The sequence below is a fragment of the Leptopilina boulardi genome, unplaced genomic scaffold (genome assembly GCF_019393585.1).
Source record: "Leptopilina boulardi isolate dan_hultmark-lab unplaced genomic scaffold, ZJU_Lbou_2.1 LbouV2_58, whole genome shotgun sequence".
NCBI lineage: Eukaryota > Metazoa > Arthropoda > Insecta > Hymenoptera > Figitidae > Leptopilina > Leptopilina boulardi.
In genome coordinates this window covers 1,222,788-1,235,196 of record NW_026138003.1, presented here as the reverse complement: position 1 = coordinate 1,235,196, position 12,409 = coordinate 1,222,788, and the positions used below count along the sequence as shown (strand labels likewise).

Sequence of the window (12,409 nt, the reverse complement as noted above, 5' to 3'; positions counted from 1 at the left end):
CTTGCAATTATAAGAAGTTAGGTTTATGCAGAATTTCTAAAAATGTCTCTAATAATATATATATATGAAAATAGAAAATATTTACTCAGTAATAGCCTACAATAATATTATGGGGTAAATTTCTCACCTCGAGTTGATTTTTAAAACTTTTCATTTTAACTTTTATCTGTTTTTCTTTTTCTATAGTTTCATTATTTTCCGTTGCACTCAAAAACCCATTTATATTAATTATATTGTACGGAAATATTTAACTTCCAATTACTTTTCCAATAGTTTCATTATTTATTTTATTTTAATTTAATTTAATTTTTGTTTTTTGAAACACAAATCTGGATCCTAGTTTTCTTGAGATGTGGATATTTAAAGAACGATATCACGAGATCTAAAAAAGTCTCCAGGATGAATTTTTTTTTAAATTAAAGATAAAATAAAAAGGAATATTATTAAAAAATTAAAAATTAAAAAAAAGATGTCGAAATTGAAAAAAAATCTATAAGAAATTTTGTTTTTTACTTTTTTCTATTTAAATAACAAAATTTTATTTTTATTTTAAAATTTTCTGAAAAAAATCGTTTTTGATTCATCAAAATCGGTTGAAAATTGACCGAGATATAAAGGAAAGAAAAAAATGCAGTATCAAAATTAAAAGTGATATAACTCCTACAATTTTAGATATTTTAAAAATTCCTTTTACTTACACATTGCTCTTATATAAAGCTATAATTTTACCAAGTATCATTAAAATCGAAGAACCACTTGCAGATTCTGATATTTCCGACGTGGACTTACCCATATAATAAATAAATTTACATTTAAAACCGTTTTATCATAATAATTATTTAAAACTACACTACATATTACAATTTTCAAAATAGTAATTATAATATAGAAATTTTGAATTATCGCCTAATGGAAGATTTTCATTTTTTCACATAAGACAGTGATGTATATCGGGTTGCCTAATGTACAGCGGTACAAATAGGAATATTTTTAATAAAAAGACATTATTATGATATTAATATTAAAAAAAAAGAATAAAAAAGAAAAATTAAAACTATTTTTTTAATTAATCTCACATAATTAACGTTATTAATTATATTGCAAGTAAGATAAAAACTTTCAAATTTCAAAATGTACAAACAAGGTGAAACCAGTTCATAAATGGTAATCCACTAATTTAATGTTTAGTTGGCGATTTTCATTAGAAATTTTTATAATTATAACAAGAATTAATAAAGAATTATAAGAAAACAATAAAGGAATAATTAAACTATTTGAAAATAATAATAAAAAGACAAAAAATTTCATCCCTCTCTATTTAAATCGATATGGTAGAGGTGGTAAAGAAAGTTTCACGTTTTCCCGTATGGAGCGTTACTGTACGGCACAACCCCCTCCAATTCTTGAAGTTTAAGTAGAGCCGCCAGTTTAGTTTCAGTGTATCTCGTGCTCTCGTGTTAGTTGTTTGTGCTGAATATTATCATTTTTAATCGCGTTTATAAACCACATTCCTGTCATTAGCCGGTGATGTGACCGGCATTGAAAAGTGTCGTGTATTATAAAAATTTTCGGACACAAATGTCCTTTTAATTCAAGTCAATAGAATTTATCTCCTTCTTTTTTTCATGTGAAACAAGTTTTTAAAGACAGGTGCAACTTTACCTTTGCAGTGTGTCAAAGACACGCGAGTTCTCTTGGAAAAGTGAAACTCTCTCGCGGAGATTTAAAATCAGCCAAATATATGTACCTTCACTCATGACTGGGAAGTGAGACAAACATAAATAATAACCACAAGGTGAAATTCATACTGTTTCAATCCTCTTCTTTTTTTTTTTTAAACATTCATTCATTTGGAGTTTTCATTCGTTCCACTTATATGTGAAAAAAGAAAGTTTCAATAAAAACGTGGGATGAACATATGAAGTCTTGACAATTTAAATGGAAATAATAGAGATTTGTCAACAGTGTTGTTTTGCCGCCAAACGATAACAACTAACCTTAAAAATTCGGAGCCTACAAAATGTTTTTCATTTGGCGCGATATTACGATATAACGTGTTATGACTGAGTGTAATGAAGTTTTGTATACAAAGCTTTAGTGTTTTAGTAAACGTGGGGGTGTGACCGGAAATAAGTGCGTGGGAGTGATAAAAAATTAACGATTAATAATAATTTGGTGGCTGTATATCAGCCAATTATAAAGAATCAGTGTTGAGATTTATTGTAACATTTTGTATTTTGCTATATCGGAGCAAAAAAAAGTGTTGAACCGAAACAAGTGAATTTGTTACATTTGGATGATAATTGTTAATTGGGAGAAATGTCACGAAAATTGAAGGAAGAAACAGTGACATGTTATGTCATTGGCTGGAAACTTGACCGTGGAGCTTGTTGATTTCTTGAATCAATGATCTGAGAGAAATTTAGTAAACGTGCAGTCGAACACGAGAGAGGAAGAAGGATAACCTCTCTCTCTCTCTTTCATCTCCACTGCTAAGCGGAAGTCATATGCTCATACACGCACGTAAAACGGTGAGTTATAAAAAGGTATGAACCCCAGGAATCCTTCTTTTGTGTTGAATTCTGAAATTTACGTTCCTCGACTTCCTTTTTCCGGTCGTTTATTATGTGATTCAAATTTTAAATGCCCATATTAACATTTCATTGCATGTAATATTGTTTTGATTTAGATATGAATATATATGATAAGATCTATATTTAATTTATGGAATTCAATGTCCTTGAAATTCAAATTCTGACGTGAATAAGTTTTGTTTCTTTAATACATTGTTATTAAAATATATAAAAATATTAAATTTAATTTTTTTATACCACGTAATATTTAAGAATATTTTTTTTATTAATCTACATTATTTCCATAATTTTCTATATTGAAATATACAGATGAGTCTGAAAATATTTTAATGAACTTTTATGATTACAATAGTCACTGAATTAAAGGTAATTTTTATATGAGCCAAAAGTTTTGAACGTTCATATGAACGAAATTCTTTTTTGCAACTTCTTTAAGTACGAATTTTACTACAAAATGTTGTTTTAAATATCTAAAAAGAAGTTATTTAATTTAATAATTGTTTAATTTACTGTTTTATTTTACATTGACCATCATAATTTTTAATAATTTATGGATTGAAAAAAATATTTCGTTCATTTGAACGTTCAAAACTTTTGGCTCATATTTTTATTTATATAGTAAAATGTTTAATTAATCACGAAGCTGAAGTACGCAACGTTTATATAAACGATTTTTAAAGAAATAATTTTTTAACATAATAAAAAAAAGTCGCGCACGTTTTAAAATAATATTTATTTAATTTCTATTTTAAAAAAATGTCTAATATAGTATGTGAAGGAGGAAAAATTATTCTTTTGTGCATAAGAAATAAATTTCAAAGGGTTAAATTAAAATTGTTACAAGGAGCTTTTTTATAGCTTCCGAAATGATTTTTCTTTTACATTTTATAATCGTTATACTTAAATTTTTTTCACGTTTCAATACATTAAAATATAAATATTTCAATTCTACATCTAAATGGATGAAAGAGAACTGTTTAAATATTGAAATAATCATAAATCTACGTTGAATGCACTCATAAATGTTCACTTAAAACAGATGAAACTCTATTACATTACATATATATAGTTTATGAGAATGTTTTATATATTTTAAAGGCAAAATAAATTGTGCGTTTTATCATTTCCAGTCTATTGAATAGTATATAGGATTTAGTAGCTTTAAACGTTTAATACTTGGGGTTTATTTTATGAGCAATTTTTTTTTACAAAAGAATTTTGTATATATGATTTTTTTTATCAGCTCATCATCAACTGTACACTGAAAAAAAAATTTATTTGATTCAAATACCGGTGTATTTGGTTATTATCAAATAAATATTTACTTGAATCAAATAAATGGTATTTGCTTCAAATACTGAAATATTTGATTCAAGTAAATACTTATTTGATAATAACCAAATACACCGGTATTTGAATCAAATAAATTTTTTTTTCAGTGTATATATATATATAAAATAATGGACTTTAAATATTTATTACATTATTGAGATTTTTCTCGTATTTTTTTTTAATAATTTAAATTTTGAAATTTTGTTCATTGAATTTTATAATATCGAAATTGATAGTTTATTCTGATACGTGAATATATTTGCGCAGAAATATATTGCGTATAATGAACTCTAATTTTGGAATAGAATATGATTATTATTATCTTTGATTTTGGATATTAAAACCCTCTATGATGATAGTTATAAGCTTTAATCTATTAAATTTATCATGGTAAATCCCATAAAATTTATATTAATCAAATAAATTTTTTATTGCTTTCTGATATTAGAGGAGGAATAATTTTGTCGATGAAGTTCACATTGTTTATGATCAACGATGTAAAAGAAAAAAAATATTTTTATTAATTAATTATTTTTCTTGTTTAATTTATAATAATAATATTATTAATATAAAGTAGCATATTTTATAAAAATTGATTTAATGCCATCCGGGAAAAATCCCTAACCTAAAAGTGTTTTCCCTTGCGAGATATTACTCGTAAATAACTTGAAATATCTTGTTCGTATTTGTCGGATTAATTAGATGAGGGCTCGCTGATTAAGAATCATCTCCATTTTTACAAGTAATTTTGTTGAAAAGTATTGAAAATCGTGGTTATAAAAGTTGGATTTTTGACAGAAGTGGGGACAGACATTGAATGGTGGCGCCAATTCTAGCTAGTGGCCGCTGCTGAACTAACTTACCCCAAATTACTCCACTTTAAATCTTTAATAAAATAATTTCCTCACAATATTATTGCAAAAATGGAGAAGAGTGATGAACTCAGTGACCCTTCCTCTATTATTCCTCCAAATGCCAACTCGAAATACTTTATTCTTTAAAGATGAGAAGAAATTTACGAAACCCCTTTTTGACAATGTTTAAACATTTTTTTTAATAATTATTTATCAAGATTATGCAAATTTACAACCTAAAATATTCTATTTTTTTCAAATGAGAAGAAATCTACAAAACCATTATTTTCTCCCGGATGCCCTAAATTAATGACACTGAAGTTACCAACGTTGAATCGACGAAAAGAATTTTCTTTTTCCTAAGATTGAATATTTCCTCGCCTTAATTGAGAATTTTTAGTATTTAAGAATGTATTCGGGACCAAAATAAAGAAGTTTCAATTAAAAAAAATTGGTCCTTGGCCTTTAAACTAATCTGAAAACGAAAAATTCGTTCGTCGATTCGTCGAATCAACGTTGGTAACTTCAGCGTCATCTAAATTAGAAATAGAGGTAAAAATTGCGTGTAATAAAATGATCCCAATTTATTTATTTTTTTTTTATTTTATGAAAAAGAATTTTTATTATAGCAATTTTAATTTTATTAACTCATTTATTACTCTTTTAATAATTTAATATGATTTTTATAAACTGAAATAATGGTTCAATGTGTAAAAAAAATGATGTAGAGATTATTATTTAGTTTGTTTATAATGGAAAAAGTTTAGAATTGGTTGCATGACTTAATACTTTTAAATAACCCCTCAACAAAATAAAGGTTTTTCATTCTAGTTTGCGACCCCGTTAGGGCCCCTCCTCTTCTTATTTACTTCCATTACTTGAGGTAGGTCGTGCCTTGGTTCCGCATGAGATGCCTTCGTTAAAAACATACACGTACAGCCTGGTGGATAACGAGGTGATAAATGTACGCCGAGTTTCATTCTTTCTAAGTACACTGAGCCGACAAAGAATTAAGGAATGCGAATTATTAAATTATGCGAGATTAAGAAAAAGAAAGAAAAAAACTCCATTCGTTTAGATTTACTTCTTTCCACTATATTATCATACGTAATGTTTTTTTTTTATCAGGAACGAATTTGAATAACGAGAAATTCGAAAAACAAAATTTTCAAACACAGTAATATTTGTTAACTTAAAAAAATACTATTGGATCATTTCATTTTATTTCACCTATAGTTGTTGCGGCCTAATTTTAGATGAGACAAAAGTTCTGAACGTTCATATGAACGAAATATTTTTTTCAATCTATAAATTATTAAAAATTATGATGTCAATGTAAAATAAAACAGTAAATTAAACAATTATTAAAATAATAATAATTTCTTTTTAGATATTTAAAACAAAATTTTGTAATAAAATTCGTATTTAAAGAAGTTGCAAATAAAAATTTCGTTCATTTGAACGTTCAAAACTTTTGGCTCATAATTTTAGAAAAATTTGATATTTTGTATTAATGACTTTTAATATCCGTACAATTCATTTTTGACAATTATTTTATGAAATTTTTTTTTATTTAAGTTTTTAAGTTGAGTTGAACGGAAAATAGGTTAGTTTGACAGTTTTGGAAATTTTATTAAAAAAAATGAAATAATTCAGTTAGTAAATTTTTTTCATTGATATTTGTTGAAAAAAGTCTAATTTACCAATGTTAATTGATAATTGTGTAAAGAAAGCCAAAATACTACGTGAAAATTAATATTCAAACTTACCTGTAAAATGTCAAAATTTGTCACATTTTATTTATATTTCCCAGGAAAGTTTATAAATATTATAAATTTATTATTATAAAATTCATACAAATAAATTTATATTGAGAAAACCAACTTCAGTTTTATAAAAATACTTGTTTTTTAACCTTTAAATTCGTATTTTAAGGTAAATTTTTTAAAGTGAATAAAAATAAAAAGTAGCTCGTTCTCCATCACCAAATTTTGATAAGATGAATAAAGATAAAATCCTGAAAAGTTCAATATTCAAGGTAAAATTTCTCATATATTTCTATATTATAAAAATAAAAAGCCAACATATCATGTGAAAGTAGATGAAAAGTACTTATTGTTAGGTAGTAATAAATTTTTAATATTTATAAACTTTCTTGGGAAATATAAATAAAATGTGACAAATTTTGACATTTTACAGGTAAGTTTGAATATTTATTTTCACGTAGTATTTTGGCTTTCTTTACATAATTATCAATTAACATTGGTAAATTAGACTTTTTTCAACAAATATCAATGAAAAAAATTTACTAACTGAATTATTTCTTTTTTTAAAATAAAATTTCCAAAACTGTCAAACTAACTTATTTTTCGTTCAACTCAACTTAAAAACTAAATTTCAACATAAATAAAAAAAAAAATTCATAAAATAATTGTCAAAAATGAATTGTACGGATATTGAAAGTAATTAATACAAAATATCAAATTTTTCTAAAATTAGGCCGCAACGACTATAGGTGAAATAAAATGGAATGACCCTATTTTTTATATTATTATTTTTGTCAAATAATTATTAAAAATAATTTTATTTTGTTAGGAAGAAACTATAATGATAACTAAATAAATTAGGTAGGATATATTATCCAAATTTTTTTTATCTAGAAGTACATTTTAATATATTGCAAATGCAATACATTGCAGTAAAAAGTTTATTTTCCCCAGCAATTTCTTTTTCCTTATACTCATTTGTTATTCAAATTATTCCTGCTAGGAAAAATTCTTTGTTGCCGACGACAGCCTTCAACTAACGTCGCTGTTCAGATTATAATTGGAATTTCAAATACTGCGAGAAAATTTCAGTTTAAAGTTATTTTTAATAAAATAACGGTCATTCGCACATTCAATAAAGTTGTAATAATAAACGAAATTAATTTATATCTTAATTTTAAAAACATAACAAATTTCCGATGACTTAATCGTTTAATTTTAAAGTTGTCAGCATTTTTTTTTTTTTTTTTTTTTTTTTTTTTTTTTTTTTTTTATTAAACTAAGCATTAATTTATTTTGAAAAAAAATCTTGTTTACAGAAATATAGTAAGTTATGTAATTTGCTCTTTAAATTGATTCATAAAATGAATAAATTGTACGCAATGAACAAGTTTATTCAATTTAAAAAAAAGGTCTTTAATTACTTGAATTTTTTTTTAAAGAGAAATTTAATGAATTTTCATTCACAATTTTGGAATTGCTATTAAAATATAATTAGTTTAAATTGTATTTGTGTGAAATACTTATAAACTTAATTAAATAACTTCGTAGTTTAAGTAGATAATTACTTGAAGAAATTATGATAATTAGAGTTAATTTCATTCTCTCTGCTGTGTTAATAATTCTATTTTTCTACAAGGCAACACTCTTCTTCTATATCACAAATATTAAAAAAAGTAAAATATTTTTAAATTAGTGAAATTGAAAATTAATTGACAAATAATTGAAATAATAAACAAGAAATAATTTAACGAAATTTAAAAAATCTTTATTTTATAAACAAAACTGGAGAATACAAATTCATTTTACTATTTGGACATTTTATTTGTGTTTACGTTAGCCTTGATTGTTTGTTTTTTCGCGGTGAATGTTTTAACAATTAAATAGTATTTTCAAAGAATTTTCCGAAATTTTTTTTAGTCTTGAATAGATTAGTGTTACTATTAACAATATATTTCTAACAAGGAATCATTCATCAAAAATAATCTTCTTAGAATAAAAAAACAATATATAGATGATTTGGTTGAATCAGAATATCAAGTTTGTAACCAATTGACATTCCATTGTTTACAATTTACTACGTGACTCTGGACTAATTTTAGATTGAAGCTTCTACATGGTATGTTTGATTGATGCTAATTGAGCGACGACTGCGTTTTATCCGATAGGTATAGTACTTTACAAGTTTGCTACGCCATTGAATCGACCATTAGTGCATCTAGTTCTATCAGTCCTCAACTATAGGCAAGTGAAAATTCATTTACACTAGAAAATAGTTTACAAAAGGTAAAATTTACAATTTTTATGTAATTCTAAAAAAAATTTTTTTTCATTTTTTTCATCGATATTTATTTTTAAATTCTGATGAAGGAGACTGAGACTAATTGTTAATAAAATCTTGTCTGACTTTTTGTTTCATTAATTAGTAAAAAGTAAATAAATTTTTAATAGAAAAATAAATGAAAAAATAGTTAAAATTTTTTAATTATTAAAATAAGTGGAGCATTTCGATATAAAAAATTCAATGAACATTTTTATAAAACCAAAATAGTTTTTTTTTCAAAATAATTATTTTTAAGAATAATTAATAAATATTGCAAAATTTTTTTTTCTTCTTACAATTAAATATTAATTCAGTTAATTTTTTAAAATAAATAATGATATAATTGACTATTATCAAAAAAATATGTATTTAATTTCACTATTTGAATTTTTTATTTTTTTCAGATGAAGTTGGCGTCGACACTCAGCATCTAAAATTGTTTTTCACTGGACCAAAAATATCAAATTATTTTTTTTAAAGATTTTTACTCCAAATAATGCCTTCAAAAATATCATGCTGAAGTCCGCAACGTTTTTAAAATGAAAAAACGAAAAAATAATTAGACAATATTAATTACTTTAGTTTAAAATTAAAGTTATTCGGGAGTAGCTGGTTTTTATATAAAACTATTAATTTCTTGAAAGTTTGTGAAAATCAAAATTAAAGATAAATTGACTTGAAAAAATAATTCTATTTTAATTTTTCGTTTTTGAATACGTTGCGGATTTCAGCCTCATTCAAAAATACTGTTTAAGGTATTATGTGGACCCAAAATTGTGTAAAAAATTATTTGATAATTTTGGTCCGTGAAAAATAAATTTCGACGCTTAGCGTCGACGCCAACTTTATGGAGGATTTTTTAGTGCAATTTTTTGTGTAAAGAATATTAAAGTATAGGGAACTGAAATTATGACGTCATAAAAACAATATGGCCGTCGACAACGGGGTCAGTTTGTGGCAAATACATGTGAATTCACAGCAAATTTAAAAATTTGTTTGATAATGGAAAAAGAAAATAATCAGCATACCTAAAATATGTCGTTTTAGTAAATTCTACACTTTCGTGTATAAATTTTACCGAAAAAGAAACGGTTTTACGCGCGAAACATGTCATATATTGTGGAAAGAAATCAACCGTCTATTTTTTGGTTGATCTAAATAATGTAAATATAATTGCTTTTTGTTTAAAATCTTCAGGAGTTCGAGAAAACTCACATGAAATAACATATGTTAACGATGGCAGGGTTAAAAAATTTTTTTTTAATTTTATTTTCTTTTCGACAATATAAAGACAATTAATATTCTAATTTATAGGTTATGTTTATACTTATTTTTCATTACCATTGTTTATGCATGGTATATTTAAAATTATTGTTTTAAAAGGTCAATTTTCTGAATATTTATATGAGAATAATTTTTTAATTTGATATAAAATTGAAGCAGAAAATCTAAGTTCTATGTTGACACAAGCTTTGTCCAATCAAAAACAGAACAATATCGCTTGCTTTTTGTTTCTTTTGGGATGAAATTCATTCCCTAAATGTTTTCATCTTTATTAGAATAAGTAATTTTTATAATCACTTTAATTTGAACAAAACTTTTAGATTAAAATTGTGAAATTCGACGTTAGCACGTGTAAACAAACGATAAATTTTGAATCTGACCCCGTTAAATTAGTTTCAGAATCTGACACCAAATAGCGTGTCGCAGTATTTTAGATCCCTATATATTGTAACGTTGCATTTAATTTATTGATTTTATTTTAAATTTATATTATTTATTATATTTTCAAGACAATCAACGTTATCTACACTTTTTAATTATTAATTTCACCAAGACGCCAAGTTATTTTATGGAAAATAACTAAACCTAAAAAAATAGTTAATTAACACAAAAAGTAAATTTTAAAATTCTAATTAGGAAAAACTAGAACCAGCTCAGGAATTCCATTTGTTACTTTACAGAGGTCGGTGAAGTTCCCAACGTTTATTATCAACGATTGAGAAGAAAAAATATTTTCCTATGTAAATTATTATTAATAAAAAGTTGAGAAAAATTCGATCCTTGGAAGGAATGAAATAACATAAAAGTTGTATGTTATTAATATTGTTTATTGTTACAAAACAAGAAACGACGTTTCGATGACTTGGTTCGTCATCATCTTCAGGTTAAATTTACTGAAAATATTTATAATTTTATTTATAACACCACATTGTCATTATTATTATTATTATTATTTTTTTTTTTAAATAATAAAAAATAAACAAGTAATAACAATTACCAAAAAATTAATTGAACCGTTACATCTTAGCGTTAAAAATTTTATTTTGCCCAGACTATGCTGGCACGTCAGGTTTATAGATCGGTATCGTCAAGACTAAATTGAAAATACAAAATTTCTAAATCTAAATGAAATAGAGGAGTCAATGAACTTAGATGTAAACAGCACGTGGCAGTGAAATATTTTCAGAAAAATAGAATCACGAGTCTAATTTGGAAATTAAAGGCAAGTATATTTTGTTTAGATACATTATGTCTTCTTTTTTGTTAATAGTGGAATTATTGATTTTTATGTGTAGCATTTCTGAGAAACATCGTTTTTTATAATTTTGTTCACGGTCTAGTATAAGAACATTATCCCAGTCAAACTCGTGATTCAATTCTGATCGATGTAATCCTACTACTGATTGAGCCGATGTTTTATTTTTAGTATTTTTATGCTCATTAATACGTGTTTTTAATGAACGTTTAGATTCTCCAATGTAATTCGCTGGACAGTTTTTACAATTAAATTTATAAACAATGTTCGTTTCATCCCACTTGTCAATAGGATCCTTACCTAATTTTATAATAGATCTTAAAGGTTTATTAACTATTGGAATAGTATGTATATTGTATGTTTTTAGAATTTTTGACAATCTAATGAAATTTGAGTTATTATAAGGTAAACTGACTTTAGGAATTTTTTTATATAAAAGTGCTTGTGAATTTACAATATTATTAGAATTATTATCATTATTTTTTTTATGAAATTTAATGCTATTTAAACGAATTTTAGTATATTTTTTAATAAATTTAAGTGGATAATCATTGTTTTGTAAAATATTATTAATTTTCATTAAATTGTCATTGTGAAAGGAATGATGTGATAATAACATTGCTCGGTCTACCAGGTTATATACAATGTTTATTTTTTGTTGGAGTGGGTGATTTGAAAAGTAATTGATGAGTCTTCCAGAAGAAGATGATTTTTGATACCAATTATATGTAATGTTATTATTTTTTATAATTATAGAAATATCTAAATAATTGATTTGATTGTTATCTTGTTGTTCATAGGTGAATTTTAATTTATTGTGATAAGAATTAAAAGTTTCAATGACAGGGTTAATATGATCTTTATGTATACATAAAATAGTGTCATCAACATATCTAAAGTAAAAAATAGGTACACAATTATGTTCAATTTTTAATTTTTTAAGGCAATCACTTTCCAAATCATCCATTACAATATCAGCGAAAAACGCAGAAATTGGAAAA

The 12,409-nt window shown here is 24.7% G+C and overlaps 1 protein-coding gene across 2 annotated transcripts in view; it reads left to right on the top strand.

Moving 5' to 3' along the window:
- The first annotated feature begins 1,432 nt into the window (after positions 1–1,432).
- Positions 1,433–12,409, top strand: part of LOC127290259 (beta-1-syntrophin) — a 634,564-nt gene continuing 623,587 nt past the window's right edge. The window contains exon 1 of one of the 2 annotated variants that reach the window (XM_051318733.1): positions 1,433–2,546. In XM_051318733.1, the coding sequence (XP_051174690.1) occupies positions 2,508–2,546 (39 nt within the window). In that variant the 5' untranslated portion in view covers positions 1,433–2,507. The remainder of the gene's footprint in view (positions 2,547–12,409) is intronic. The other variant, XM_051318734.1, reaches the window with a different exon arrangement.